General features: G+C 36.8%; 1 protein-coding gene across 6 annotated transcripts in view; it reads right to left on the reverse strand.

Annotated features, from left to right (window-relative positions):
* Positions 1–534: 534 nt before the first annotated feature.
* The window catches only part of GABPB1 (GA binding protein transcription factor subunit beta 1), a 65,433-nt gene continuing 49,913 nt past the window's right edge, over positions 535–16,054 (reverse strand). For 3 of the 6 annotated variants that reach the window (XM_036033400.1, XM_036033416.1, XM_036033410.1), the window contains exons 7-9: positions 14,396–14,581; positions 10,593–10,708; positions 535–2,126 (exon numbers count right to left, since the gene is read on the reverse strand). In XM_036033400.1, coding sequence (XP_035889293.1) covers positions 1,974–2,126; positions 10,593–10,708; positions 14,396–14,581 — 455 coding nt within the window. In that variant the 3' untranslated portion in view covers positions 535–1,973. Of the gene's footprint in view, positions 2,127–10,573; positions 10,709–14,395; positions 14,582–16,054 lie in introns of all 6 variants that reach the window. The other 3 variants (XM_036033403.1, XM_028505682.2, XM_028505683.2) reach the window with 3 other exon arrangements.

A 16,054-nucleotide genomic window follows, 5' to 3' on the forward strand; every position in this document is an offset into this window, starting at 1 on the left:
CCAGCTGTTCCTCCTGGTTTATATCTGCACTCAAACTGCCCAGTCCACCTACCCCCCAGCTTGCCATGCATCCTTTCCACCCCTGCTGCCCATCTGCACCCCTCATACCAGTCTGGATGAATGCTTCTTTATCTCCTTGGTTGTCACATTCCCATACAGTTTGATGTTCTGGCAGTTCTGGTTGTTTTTTTGTTTTTAAATTGGTGGTTATCCTTTTGGTCATGCAAGGAAGCCAAGTGTATCCACCTAAGCCTCCATCTTGGCCAAAGTCCAGTTTTAAATGATTTAAAATTTATGTCAAACTTAGTAGAAAACTGAAAGGGTTTTTTTCCCCCCTCTTCCTCATATAGTTCTTAATTATTCCCTAAAGCCTTTCTAAGAGTTTCCAAATAGCAACCATCAGGTTGACAGTTCACAGATCCTTTTACTATATTAACAACTAGACTGATAACTGCAGTGAAAGAATTAACAAATTCCCAAGGAGTTACCTCAAGGACTTTTAAGACACAATGTGAAGCATATATATTTTCATACGGTGGAATATGGCTTTAATACACAGAACAAAAATTTTACTTTGTGAATAAAATGTGGTCAAAATATAAGTCTACACTGAATATATGTGGAAAAGATATTTAATTGTAAAATAGAAAAGTAGGCCAGAGTACAGTTTTAAGGGTAATTGCTTCTTTTACAGTATAGGTAATCTAGAAGGGCCTTAGGGTTAAACATTTTCATAAAGCAATAAAACATTAATGCAAGAAATGAAGCAAGAAAAAGGGTTTGAAGTTACATTTTACAAAAATGAATGAACAATATGTCAGAGTTTAATGTTCATACATTGTGGAACTCAACAATATTGTGATGAGAGCAAGTCACAGCACAAAGGACTTTTAGAGAAAAAGTAAAAGTTATGGTAGACCTATCTATAGCATCACTATAGTATAAAAAGTTCTTGTTCTACATACAAAATCATTTTTTTCCATAAGAATAATTTCTTGGAGAAGGGAGGGGAATGAATCCATGAAATATTTCAGAAACCCATATGCTCTGAGTTTTCCAAAAACATTATCTTAAAATGTACTGCCTTAAAGTGCTTTCACGTGGAAATCATGATGGAAGGCACAGAATACAGTTTCACGTCCCCACTACGAAATTTTCAAAAAAGCATAGATTTTTGTAGTTTGCTAATTCAAGTTATCTTGTAAGCTGCTCCTTCCAAGAACACTATCATTCCAATAAAACCAGCTGCTAGCTTACTTAGTTAAGATGATCCTACAGAATAAAAGGGTTCGCCCCCTTAGTAACTTTTGTCATCTTTGTGGGAAAAATACCTATGCAAGTGATGCAATCTGAAATTATAAAACATGCAGAATATGTACAAACACAAAGTTTTAAAAATATTTGCTTCATATACATGTAAATCTACTTGGGTATAGCTGAAGTTGAACAAATATAAAAATTTATTTTCTAAAAAATGTTTTCAGAGAATCTGAGACAACTTAAAGCTGTACAAAGATTTCCTGGGAGAAATCTCTTCATATAGAAGTTTATACCTACAGGAGTAATTCCAGCATCAGTCCACCACATAATTATTACACAACATTTGGTCTAATCAACACCGATCACCCTTAAAACTGTTCTGTTTCTGAGAAATAAAGGTTCATACTAAAATCAAAAAGAATTCACAAAAACAGTGGCTTATTGTGTTTTTGGATTTCTTCAACAATCTTTACCAACTCATTTAGAACTGTAAAAAAAAGAAAAAAAAAACTATTTACAGAATTCAGTTTTAAATACATTTGACAACTTCTAGTTTTATGTTACAAGAATTCAGACTGCATGGCTTAAGTCCAATTACCAATCTGTAGTCTCTTCTATTATCCTGTCTTCCCGTGACTGCACCGTATTGTGTACAGTTCAAGATTGTATTCTCTCTTGACCAAAAGCAAACTCAAACCATACATTCATTTCAATTAAACTGCTTCTTTATTAGTCTGAAGACGAGTCATAGCTTCTAATTTCTGTCTGTAGGCCTCTGCTTCCTGTTCTTTCTTTAGAAGCTGCTGTCGATACTTTTGGGCTTCTCGATTTGCTTCATCCAGCTGTTTCTGAAGAGCTTCTCTCTCCTAATTTAAAACAAAAAGCTTTTTTCAATTTTTGCACAAATACATCATTAACATCTACAAGCATGCATCCTTTAACAAGAAATTCGTAGTGGTTAAAAGTAGTCATTTATTGATATTTCCTAGGCATCTTGCCTTTTCAATCAATTGACTGATTAAAGCACCCAATTTGTGCCCCACACTGTGAGATACAGATTAGTTTTTGATCCCCAGAAAAATATTTCATAATTAGAAATAAGACTAACATAATAAACCCAAATTGGGTGCCTTGTACTTTTATATGTACTACAAAAACTAGTGAAGAACTTTATGAAGGAAATATATGCAATCATACCTCTTATATCATTATCTGCATTTTTTTCTGAAGGTAATACTTATAAGGTAGTATTTATTGAGCACGTATTATATGACAAAACAAGGTGATTTCCAATGACAAGCCTCTAAGATAGGTATTATGCCCATTTTACAGATGAGGAAAATGATGCTCAGAGATGACGTAGCTTTCCAATGGTAACAGAGTAAGGAATCAGATTTATGAGATGCCAACATTACTGCATTTAAAACTATCTTTCTCTGTGATAGCAAGCAAGATTCCTCATCTCTAAAATGACGTGTGGTGGTCTAATTAGTGTTTCCTAAATTATACCATTTTACAAATCAATAAAAATACTAATTTCTATATTGTGACTTGTTAAACTACATAGGTATAAATGCAGTAAATTCCTCAATAAATTGAGAGGTGACTCAAATCTGGTCCTCCTCCTCAGTCTGCTTCCATTCAGTTGCCTAAGGAAAAACATTTTAAATGTTCTTTTCCCATACCTCTAGTAAGCATATGGACAAAAGCTCAAATTACAGAGGCCCAGCACCAATTAGTGGCGGGGGGGACTAAGGTTTAGACTATTAATCACAGGAAGGGCCACCCTCACACTGGACAGGACACTTGACCAGAGGTCAGCACCTTGCCAGGGAAGACGACAATATGAGCGTCTCTTCACTGCCCCCATTGACCCTTATCTATTGTGAACACCAAAAATTCCCTCTTCTTCACTATTCACATGGTCCACAAGGGGAGCATATCTAATGCTCCTGTCTTCCTGTAATCCCATTCCCTTCCCCACACTGGGATTAAAGCTACACCGAACATTTATTTTTTCCAAGGGTTCATCAAATGTGGGAGTGATTGATTACACAAGTAGTCTTCAAATCTTCCAATTACACAAAATGTATGAGAAGAAAGGTGTGTCTTTCATCTGCAATTTAAGAAATGCCCAAGCCCTACCCTGCTACATTTTTCTTACCCACTTCTTACCCTTGCACTCCAGGCAAGGTGAAAGAGTAGGAATGAATCAGAAAAGACACCCAAAAGATGAACCTCACGTAAGCGATCAACGCCAGTCCCCCCGACAGTGAACTACAGAGGACTCTGAGCACACCAATGGAAGGATGGGAGATGGGTGCTGCTTCCCAGGAGCTAGACCCCCACCACTAGCTGGAGCACCTACAGCCATTCCTCAGTGTTTCAAAATTTCATGTGTTAAGAATTAAGATCCTTGAGAACAGGCTGACAGTGACCAAAGGAGAAAGGGGAGGGGATAGTGGGGGAAAGGGCGAAGGGTTTGCTGGAACAATTACAAAGGACACATGGACAATAAGAAATGGGGGGTGGAAACAGGGGAGGGAAGTAGGGAGGGCTGGAGTGGTGGGGAGAGGTGGGGGGAAAAGGCAGAAAACTGTGATTGAACAACAATAAAATGTTTAGAAAGTAAAAATTAAAAAAGAAGAACTGAGATCATTTGGTATCCAAAGTTTTCAATATGGAATTAAAAAAAAACTTGCCCTGATTTGATAGGAAAATTGAAATGGATAATCTTAAGGTATCTTCTAGTATTAGCTATTTACTAACACTTAAAGAGAACAAGGGATTCACAATTATTTCAAAAAAATGAGAGCAAACTGAGTGAGGTAAATAGTCTACAGTGAATACAGTTTAATCCTATTTTCCTTACTGTATATTTTTATTGCAATTAGTAGAATATATCTTAATATAAATTGAAAGCATAGTTAACATAATTAAAGTCTGTGTTCTCATTTTTTATTTCCCAGATACACAGGTATTGGGGGGATCTTTTTGGCATTTTACTTTTCAAACCAAATAAAAATCTCTAAACAGTGGAAAATATTACTTATTTTACTCAAAAGATCCTCTTTCCAAATTTATTTGTCAAGTATTTACTGAACATGTTACACGTAAGACACTTGCTTAATGCAACCAGTGATGTTGTTGTTTCAACAGACTGACAGTGCAGCAGACTGATATTTGAGATCTATATTTACTGGTAAAAGGTAATACCAACCCGATGGCTTTGACCTTCAACACTAAAAACACAATAAAAGTACTTTTGACATTTTTAAATAAACATACGTTAGCCTACTAATATGTAATGCTAAGTATTTTTCCTTTAACAGTCTAACATTGAAGAATTCCAGGAACAATAAATTCTGATAAGATTTGGTAGCAATAAAAGAAAATACTTGTCTTACACCACAACTCCAAACCCACATGATATGTTACTATCACTGTCAGCAATGGAGTAACAGGGCAAGGACAGACTTGAGTCCACTTTCTCATTTTCAAACAAGACTCCTGAGCTCTGCTTCGGCTAGTAGCAATTATCTCTTAACAGTTTCATCATTTTTATTATACAATTTTCCAATATTCAAATTTATTTTACTTCAGCTATTATAAAGTGAAAAAATCATTACAGTGATTTATCTTCTACCCCATCTCAACATAAATTTTAGAAGACAATAATAATGTCAACTAACATATACTGAGCATTTACTACATGCCTACCATCGTACCAGTCCTTCACATCTATTCTTTAAACCTTACAACTATCTGATAATGTAAGCACTATTACTTTCCACTTTTTACTGATGGGGAAACCAGGTCTTGAAGGGTTAAATTATCTTGACCAAAATCACATAATCATAAAATTATGAAATATAATTCAAATCTAATCTGATTCCAGACCCATATTCTTAACTATTAAACCACTTATTTCTTAACAGAGAAACTGGGCGGGGTGTATGAGCTATCCATTTGCTGTATATAAACATCAACTTTCTAACTGCCTTAAGCCAAATAAGATCCTGTTTTTATAAATAAAGTTTTATCAAAATACAGCCATACCTACTCATTTCTAAATTGTCTATGGTTGCTCACCCGCCACAACGGCTGAACTAAGTAGCAAAACACAGACTAGATAGCCCAAAAAGCCAAAAGTATTAGCTATCTGGCCCTTTATAGAAAAATTTTGCTGACTCCAGCCCTAGAGAAAAAGAATTACCAAAAAGGGATGACTCCAAAAAATTTTTGAACTTTGATAGATCAAAAGGTTATTCATTAAGGAGGCAGATTGAAAAAAAATTGTATCAAATGAAACATTATATAAAGTTTATAGAAATTAATTTTTAGAAGAACATTAAGGATCCCAATCTATCACTGGTTAAAAGACACAAATTGCTCATTAAAAATAAATAAAATTTGCTAATAAACATATTTATCTTTAGCTTCAATGGTAAAGAAAAGGTAAAGGGATTTCCTGAACTCACACAATTAGGTAATAGAAAACAAACTATTACTCCTAATGTATCAATTATATCTTCTTCCTCCCACATGTACCAAGAACAGTTTTAACTTCAATTCAGTAGGCTACTGTGTATTTATGGAAGAAATCCAGGAACAGTACACTTCTTCCAAAAATATATTGTACAGCCCTGTCTGGGTAGCTCAAGTTGGCTAGAGTATCATCCAATACGCCACAGCTGTGGGCTCAATGCCTGGATCACTGGTCAGGGCACATACAAGAACCAACCAATGAATGTATAAGTACGTGGAACAACCAATCAAGGCTTCTCTTTCTCTCTCTCCCCCTCTCTCCTTCCCTTCCTCCCTCCCTTTCTCTCCTTTTCTCTTGCTCTCTAAAAAGATAAAATAAAAAATGCAGTTCTTTTATATATATAGTATGGTAATATCATGGGGTGATAAAACTATATACATTACTGCAATTTGGTCTTATTTATATGTCTCCTCTGGGGGGGAAAAAACCCATTCCTTATATTGCTACAATGCAGACATGAAAGCCACATTTACAATAAAATTTCTACAATTTAAACTAATTTTTCAAGAGATTGATAAACCTCTCCAATGTTAGCTGGGAAGTTGTAAATGTATATTCTTAAGTCTTTCTTTATGGACAGTCAATCTGGCAGCTGCAGATACACACAAAGGGAAACCCAAACATGTTACACTCCATACAATTTCCTTTTTACTTTCTTCAAAGCAGAGGTTCTCCATCTCAACCCTGATATTTTTGAGCAGGTAATTCCTTATTGTGGGGGCCTGTCTTGTGCATCATTGTAGGATGTTTAGCAGCATCCCTGGCCTCTACACAAATGTCAGTGGCATGCCCCTAGTTGCAATAACCCAAAATGTCCCCAGACACTGCCAAATGTCCCCTAAGGTCTAAATTGTCCCAGTTGAGAACCATTGCCTTAGAGAGACTTTTCAGGTGAATGACCAAACTGTCACTTAAGAGAGAAGTATAAAAATCTGCCCCCAAGAAAATAAATTCAAAAGAACTACTTCATGTATTATAAGGAAATGATAACCTGGTTTGATGAAAACACCAGAGTTCTCTTCTTTTTATAAGCCCAGCCCATCTCTACCATCTAACTCACTGTATGCTTCCAGATCTCACTGTAATAGCTCTAAGAGATCATGCAACTGTGGCCTGAAATTTCTGCTGGTGGAGACTAGGATTTCCATCACCAGAAAATTCCAATTACTAAAACCAAACCAAACCAAAACCACTCTTCTTTATACCAAGTTAAAACTCTATCCCCTAAGTTCCATCACCTTGGTTCTAGTGAATTCATACACCTCAGCTCACACTCTACTGTTATTTGTGATTATTTTCTCTGGTTTCTGAAACACTGTAAGAGAGGAATCAGGGGGAACTTTAAGGAACATAGGAACTCTCACATTAGGTAAATAAAAGTACAAGATGCACATTCAATGCTTTAAAAATACAATTGATTAAATTTAGCAAGTCTATGGTTTAATAAAAATCCTAGTAATTTAAAAATATTTCATTAAACAGGTAAAGCAAAGTACAAAACATTTTTCACCTTATATGCCAGAAATAAAGATCTGACATATCAGTAAAAAGATATTTTAAAAATTACTAAATAAGTATATAATACTACTCAATGGATTAAACAGTCAGTTTGTGAGTAAGATCTTCAATGTGTTGCCCTGGCCAGGTGGCTCAGTTAGCCAGAGCACCGTCCTGATAGCCTAGCCGAGGTCACAGCTCCATCCCCAGTCAGGGCACACACGGGAGTAAACCAAGAGGTATGTGATGGGTGGAGCAAAAAGTCCATTTCTCTCTCTCAAATCAATACAAAAAAATTTTTTTGAAAGAACTTCAATGTATTAAATATCACTCTGAAAACAACAACACAATTCACCCTTCATAATTAAAGTGATAATTTTACCAAATATTGTGGTTATACCATGAATCAGACCATCTTTTCAACTCAAAAATTCTTTGTGATTGTGACCAAAGATATATGAGTCTTACATTTAAATGAATTTGGGCAAGGATATTTTCAAATTGTCCTCAGTCAGAATTATGTTGTCTTTCAGTGACTTTAAAAAAATAATCTTGTCTGGCTAAGAGTGAGGGTAGGTAGATACACTTCGCTTCCTCACAAAACCAAAGGAGGGACAACCACCAATTTAAAAATAAAAGACAACCAGAACTGCCAGAGTATCAAACTGTCTGGAAGTCCAACAACCAAGGAGTTAAAGAAGACACATTCATCTAGACGGGTACAAGGGGCGGAGACGGAAAGTCGGGGCAGCGAGGAAGCAGGACAAGGCAGCGGCTAGGCTAGCAGACCAGGCAAGCAAAGCAGCAGCTGGCTGACCCGGAGGTCCCACATTTGCATGAGAGGAACAACTGGGGAATGAGACAGACTGCGCAACCCAGGGTTCCAGCACAGGAAACTAAAGCCTCAGAACCTCTAGCTACAAAAACCCATGGGGATTGTGATGGTGGAGGAAACTCCCAGTCTCACAGAAGAGTCTGTTGGAGAGGCCCACCGAATCCTAGAACACACACAAGCCCACTCACCCAGGAATCAGCACCAGAGAGCACAATCCGCTTGTGGGGATCAAGGGAAGTGACAGAAAGTGGGGCAAGAGCCAAGCAAGCAGCACTGTTCCCTCTCTGACATTCCCCCACACACAGTGGCACAACACAGCAAAGACGTTTGATCCACCCTGGTGAATACCTAAGGCTCCACCACTTATAATTAACAGGTGCACTGAGACAGAGATATGACCCAAATGTAAGAACAGATCAAGACTCCAGAAAAAGAACTAATAAGCAACAAGGAAATCGCCAACCTATCAGATGCAGAGTTCAGAACACTGGTACTCAGGATGCTCACAGAAATGGTTGAGTATGGTTGGAAAGTAAAGGAAGAAGCGAAAGCTCTACAAAGTGAAGTAAAGGAAAATATACAAGGAACCAACAGTGATGGGAAGGAAACTGGGACTCAAATCAATGACTGGAACAGAAAGAATAAACAAATATTCAACTGGAACAGAATGAAGAAACAAGAATTCAAAAAAACGAGGACAGGCTTAGGAACCTCTGGAAAGTTGTTAAACTTTCCAACAACTGAATCATAGGGGTGCCACAAGGAGAAGAGGAAGAGCAAAAAATTGAAAACTTATTTAAAAAATAATGAAAGTAAACTTCCCCAATCTGGCAAAGGAACTAGATATGCAAGTCCAAGAAGTTCAGAGAGTCCTGAAGAAGTTGGATCCAAGGAGGAACACACCAAGACACATCATAATTAAACTACCCAAGATTAAAGATAGGAGAGAATCTTAAAAGCAGCAAGAGAAAAGGAGACAGCTACCTAACAAAGAAGTTCCCATAAGATCATTGGCTGATTTCTCAAAAGAAACCTTGCAGGCAAGAAGGGACTGGATGTATTCAAAGTCATGAAAGGCAAGGACCTACATCCAAGATTGCTCTAGCCAGCAAAACTCTCATTTAGAATGGAAGGGCAGATAAAGTGCTTCCCAGATAAGGTCAAGTTAAAGGGGTTCAAGCCCTTATTATATGAAATGTTAAATGGACTTATCTAAGAAAAAGAAGAAGATCAAAACTAGGAACAGTGAAACGACAAACCCACAACTATCAACAACTGAACCTAAAACTCTTAAACAAAACAAAATCAAACTAAGCAAACAACTAAGACAGGAACAGAATCACAGAAATAGAGATCACATGGAGGGTTATCAGTGGGGAGGGAGAGGAGGAAGAATCGGAGGAAAGGTACAGGAGATAAGCAGTGTAATGGGTAGGTACAAAATAGACACGGGGAGGTTAAGAATAGTACAGGAAATGGAGAAGCCAAAGAACTTACATGTACAGCCCGACTCATGGACATGAACTAAGGTAGAGAAGGATGCTAAAGGGAGGAGGGTGGAGGGTAGGAGGGAGATAAAGGGGAGAAAAAAATTGGACAACTGTAATAGCATAATCAAATATACTTAAAAAGAAATCCTCCAAATCCGCCCTTTTCTATAACAAGAACCTTAAATTTCACCATTTACTATTCACATATACCAGATATTATGAATTTGTGTTAATGAGTATGTAACTTTTTCAGTTCTCATAAAAACTCCAAAATAACTTTTTAAATAACTTTATTTTCATTTGATATGTTTATATCAAATTTGTGGGACATAATTTCATTTACAGTCATGTGAAAAAAAAAAAACCTGTGAGGGAACTATGGTTTGGCTATACTTACACACTGGTTGACATCTATAATTTAGTTTGGGAGAGGGAAAAGAGTTCAATCTTATCAGTAGCTAATCTAATTTCCTTAAAGCACTTAATAAGTAAATAAGCAGTTATCTATAGCTTTATAATAAATAACCCAGTTGACAAATATCAACTTTCTTTAAGAGGTTCCTCCAGCCCAAACAGGCATTTGCATTTTTCTTTTGAAAGAACAAAAAAAACTTTTAGTCAATACATAGTGATACTTCCTCTAGTGACTTGTGAGAATGACGTGTATAAATTTAATGGAAAATAAAGGATGGAGTGCAAGAACCAAAGACATTCCAATGTTACCAGGATGGCAGACTTTGTGACAAACAAATTCTTCACTCATTCATTCATTCATTCAATGTTTATTTATTGAGGGCTTGCTATATGTATAAGGCAAAAATTAAACAAAATACTATGTAGTTTCTGTATCAAAACAACACTGACAGTAATAAATATAAAAGACAAAAAATATATATATAAAAGCAAATTGAATTTATTTTGGATGACTGCAGCAAAACACACCGGGTAAAAGACTCCTTACTTCTATTTCTGCAGATTCCACCCGGTTTTCAATTATTTCGATACATTGTCTCTTAGCTGGTGGTTCTTCACTTATAACAGTTTCTTCAGCAATGTCCGTTGCTGGTACTGTTAGTACTAAAATGAAAAAATGTACACATTACTTCATTTTCTGAAAGGTTTAGTAGAAATAAAACTAGTCAACATTGTTGATGCAACTTATCTAAAATATGTTACAAAACAATAATTTCAAAACATTGATTTGTTTTTTGAGGATATCCATATTTGTCTTCACCTTCTTGCTTTTTTACTACAAACTAGTCATTATTTAAGTACCCACTTATTTTTTTAAAATTTGTATCTAATATATTCATTCATATGACACAAAATCAAAATAATATTTAACAAGCATATTTTGAGAGGTCTCACTCCACTCCTGCTAACACAGATGATCACTTTTATTGGTTTCTTGTGTACTTCTTTTGTTAATCTATATAAAAACAAACATGAACATACATGCTCACTCTTCTTTCTTACACAAAAGGTAGCATACATATAAAACACACATTCAAATGGTACATCATTCTGCAATTGTTTTTTTCACTCCATGTATCTAAGTTACCTTTCATCAGTATATGGATAGCTTTCTTTAATTTAGCTTTTAATGTGTGGATGCACCATTATGAATGCTGTCTGTTTATAAATTTTGCTTGTTTCTCTACTAGGTTGTTGGACTTTGTCTCAATTTTCAGTATCTCTTTATATAAAATTAAGTTATACAGAGACAAGCTGTCTGTACTTTACATAGCAGCATAGGACCATTAAAATGACAGTGCAAACTGAAACCATGAAAAACAATCTTAATAAACAATGGGGAAAATTACAATTATTCCATAGCCTTTAATGTTTTTTGCCAAAACAGTAAAAATTATAATTTATAAATGTGAACATAAAAGAAAGTAAAACTAATATTTATTTAGTGTAATGTAATTTAAAACATTAGAAATAATGAGAATAAAAGTGTTTTATTTCTTTTAACTCATAATGTTACACTTATAAATTAACTTGGGAATTTGAGAATCTTGTACCTGTTTCACTGAACTGTCCACACAGTGTATATATTCATATGTCAATCACACATTTTTAAATTATGGAGTCTTTAAAAGTTTATTTTAATATTCAGAACATTCCTCTTATTGCTCTTCTTTTCCAGAGTTTCCTTTCCTCTTCACCTTCCCTCCTCTCCATCCACATAAACTTAGAATCTGTTTGGCTACTTCTAGAAAAAGACCTACTGGTCTTTGTAATGGCTGAACTGTGTCCTCTCATAGTTCAAATGTTTAAGTCCTTGCCCCGAATATTTCAGAATGTGTCTGTGTTTGCAGATGTAACTTTAAAGAGGTGAAGAGCGTAATGGGTCATTTAGGTAGGCCCTAATCCAACAGGACTGGTCTTCTTATATGAAGAGATGACCAGGACACAGATGAGGGACAACCACATGAGGACACAGCAAGAAGGCAGCCATCTGCAAGCCACAGAGAGAGGTCTCAGAAGAAACCAAAACTGCCAACACCTGGATCTTGAATTTCAAACTGCCAGCATTGTGAGAAGATAAATTTCTGTTGCTCAAGTCACCCACTCCGTGGTACTTTGTTCTGACAATCCTAGCAAATTAATACGGTCTTTTTAAAATATCACATTACACTTCTAAATTAACTCAGGAAGAACTGAGAGCTTTATGATAGTGAGTTTTCCCATCGAAAACAGACTTTCCATTTGTTCATCAGTGAGGTTCATCTGTATAAATGTCAGGTTTGAGGAATGTTGTATCTGCCTGATACAAATACTTTGAAAGTTTTCTTCTTTTCTGTATAATTCTTGCTGGGAACCACCCTGCCTGGTTTCAGGAGCTGTAACACCCCCATGGCTAAGGCTGAGTGAGCGACCTTCGGACCAGAAGCCACTAAGGAGACAAAATTTATCTCCCTGGCAGGAGCACTGCTTCTGCTCTTTTCATAACTGGCCCCCAATGCTTGATCAGTTAGCCAGTAACAGGTAGGATTCCCCAAGGGGGGAACAACCTAAGACAGGCATGATCACATGGAGGCCCCTAGGGAAGGACTTGGGGGGATATAGCAAAAGGGGGTAATGGACCCTCGCCCCCTCGGCTTTCAGAAAGCCTGAGTCTTCATTCTGCCTGTGAGAAGTCTATCTCTGGCTGCCTTACTTCTCCTGCCTGACTTAAGCCTGAAACAATGACAGAGGGCGGTACAGCCCTGTGCTGGAAAGGGCAGGTTTCCCCAGGTGATCAGGCCTAAGAAAGAATACATAAACTCCTATGAAACTTGCTTTGCTAAGAATGCTCTCGATTACATGATGAAGGTCCAAGCAGGAAATGAGTTTGTGCCCTTAAGTTTTGTAGCCTTTTAGCTAACAGACTCTGACTCAGAATAGGCCCTCAGAGTTCTTTGCATGTTATCTATTGTTTGATCCTTACTGCCTGACAATGTTTAATGAACTTTACCGGTATTCCTGTGCAAATTGAAATGCAATAAAAGACCTGTGAAGGCAAGGATCAGGGTGCTCTCCCCTAGAGAGCATGGCCAGACCGCTCCGAGGTGCCCCCCCCTTGAGAGGGTGGCCATGCCATCTTTTTTCCTCGGCACAGGACTTGGTAGTCCATGTGAATGTCTCATGTCTCATCCATGACACCGCAGACATTGCGGGCTGCTGTCTGCATCAAATTCTAATTAGTTCTTCAAAGCTTTACAAAAGAAAAATTTGGGCCTGATCCAAATTTTAGACCAGCTAGTAGCAGATGATTTCTGTACAACAGGAGAAAGGCCTCTCAGGCTTCACAGGGCAAGGGTTTCCGCCTGTCCTGCTCCAGTGACAAAGCCTTTCCCATAGCACAATACCTCTTCTACCACTAAACCAAATGTGCTTTAGGAGCACTTCTACCTCCAGCCCTTCCTTTCCGTAATTCCTTCACTGGCCATGAAGACGCACAGTCTCTGCTATCCTAGTCATTTTCTAAAAGGTTATGTGTGTGTATAACCTTTTATTTTCGGGGACTGGGTGCAGGGTGATGCTTGCTCAGCTAGGAACTTTCTGCATTTTCTCTTTCTGCTTCCTCCACTATTGATGCCCTATTCTATCTTAGCCCTGTTTGCCACACTTCCTATTTAGTCTGGGCCCTGTCTTGCTGGAAATGTATATTTATTGCTGATTTCTGAGCTCAACCCTTTTCTTGTTGTACTGTTGTGGGTTTTTGTGACAGTTCTCTTGCCCTGGCCATAATGGTCTTAGCTTCTTTGGCAGTACTTAAAATATGAAATTTTGTGGTTTTCTCAGCTTTTTAGATTTGCTGAAAATGTAGCTGGGGCTTGTTGCATCCACTGCATTGCTCTCTGTGGTTTCCAAGAAGGGAAAACATGGGGAAATTATCAACAAAGCTGCTAAATGTTGCCACCACATTCCTACTACAAGTCTTAAGTCCAACTTTTTAAAAGTAGCCTTTTCTTACATGGTATTTTAAAAACCTCACATGATATCTGAATTGTATTAAATGGCCTAGGAAATTATTGTCCAATGCTGACTAAGCATTATTTATTTAAGCTCATTCTCCAACCAGAACGTTTTGGGGCCAATTCTTTTCTTCACCTGGTATATACTCAGGAAAAAAACAAGCTAATTTTAATTATGTTTGTTGCAAAGGGCTACAAAAATATAATTTAAGGCAAAAATAAATACTCTGAAAAACACATCACAATATCCTATGAATTGAGAATAAACACAAATTTCATGTAAGTGCCTACGACCAACCTTGTTGTCCGTCTGGCATGGTCACAATGATGGGCTGACCTATCCCACTGGTTGGAATGGAGTGCAAATTCCCAAGCTGAATTCCATCTGTGACTATTGTGATGACTTGCTGACCTCCTGAACTAACCACTTGCTGAATTGCACCATCCACAGATTCTGCAGTAACTACTTCCTCCGTGGCCACTACTGGAAAAAAAAATATACATGTAAAAATCAGTGAGTATATATAAAAGTATAAACAGAAGTTTCTTTATTGCTTCAGTACCTTTGCTTTCCCTGCGTCTTTCCTTCACAGAAAAGCTTTTACATGGTTTTAAACATCACTGTCCAGCTGTACATACCTGTGTAAACATTACTGACTACAAGTACTACAATTTACAATAAGTGAGTTCCAACTATTCATGCATGTGTGTATTTAAATAAACAATTGCTCTTCACTTAGTTATATGAGGTACAAAATTTATAAGATTTCCTGAGGTCACAAATACGACAAAGTTTATATCTGCTTAAATAAAATTCTACAGTCCTAAAGATAATTTTATATGTGGTTACACTGCATTTACATTTACATATGAGTTGATAAACATTTCTATATCCAATGAAACATGAAAATTTGTATTTTTCAAGTAGCCAAAATAAACAGTATTCTCTTTTTGGATTATGTAAGCAGGGATTGCCTTGATAATAAGTGGCACACAGATCTAGTATTGTATGAATAATATAACATTTATATAATATGTAATATACTATAATGTTATAGTAATATGATATACTATAACATAATATATTAATATGTAATATATTAACATTTACATCAGTAAAATCCAAAATTGTGCTCTTAGTATTTTACAAGAGGCTCAGAGAGTATTCTATCATCTAAAAACAGTCCCCCTGGAATTGTCTGAGTAAAGAAATCACAAGTTAATACTGTCAAAATCTTTTCCTGCAAGCAATCCTATGACCAACTGTTGATCCCAAAAGACAGACACAGGAGCATTCATTGCAGTTTTACTTAAAATAGTCAAAAACTTGAAACAAACCAAATATCCAAAAAAAAGTAGAATGAATAAATAAGCTGTGGTAGATTCATACACTGGAATACCACACAGCAATTTGTGTGACACAACACAAAACATGGATAAATCTGACAAAAAACCAGGCTGAGTCGTATAAACCAGATACGAAAGACACTCTGTGCACTTTCCACTCGCAAACTGACACTGATTATACACACAGGAGCAATCACGGTGTGACGAGTAATCGCTCTGCACGCTTGATGATCTGTGCACTTTCCTGTACGCATGTGACGCTTCAATAAAACAGCATCAAAGGAAGGACAGCAATCAACCATAACACACTGAATTTTAAAAATCCATTTATCTACGGTAATACCTAATGAAAAAGGAAAGAAAGGGGGAAAGAGGAAAGCTCTTCTTGATAGAATAACATCTATCTAACAAAATAAGAACAATTATTATTGTGACCCTCCAAAACTGTCACTTATCCTAATGGATGTTAAAACCACTGGTGAAATCTTTTGAGGAAACAAGACATTTAAATGTTCTCAAGGTATCACACTGAAAAGGGGGGAAGTGGGCCCCAAAAGACCTGGCAGTCCCCACTCTCCCCAGCAGTCATTACAGGACAGCCTGACATTAT

The sequence above is a fragment of the Phyllostomus discolor genome, chromosome 1 (genome assembly GCF_004126475.2).
Source record: "Phyllostomus discolor isolate MPI-MPIP mPhyDis1 chromosome 1, mPhyDis1.pri.v3, whole genome shotgun sequence".
NCBI classification, from domain to species: Eukaryota; Metazoa; Chordata; class Mammalia; order Chiroptera; family Phyllostomidae; genus Phyllostomus; species Phyllostomus discolor.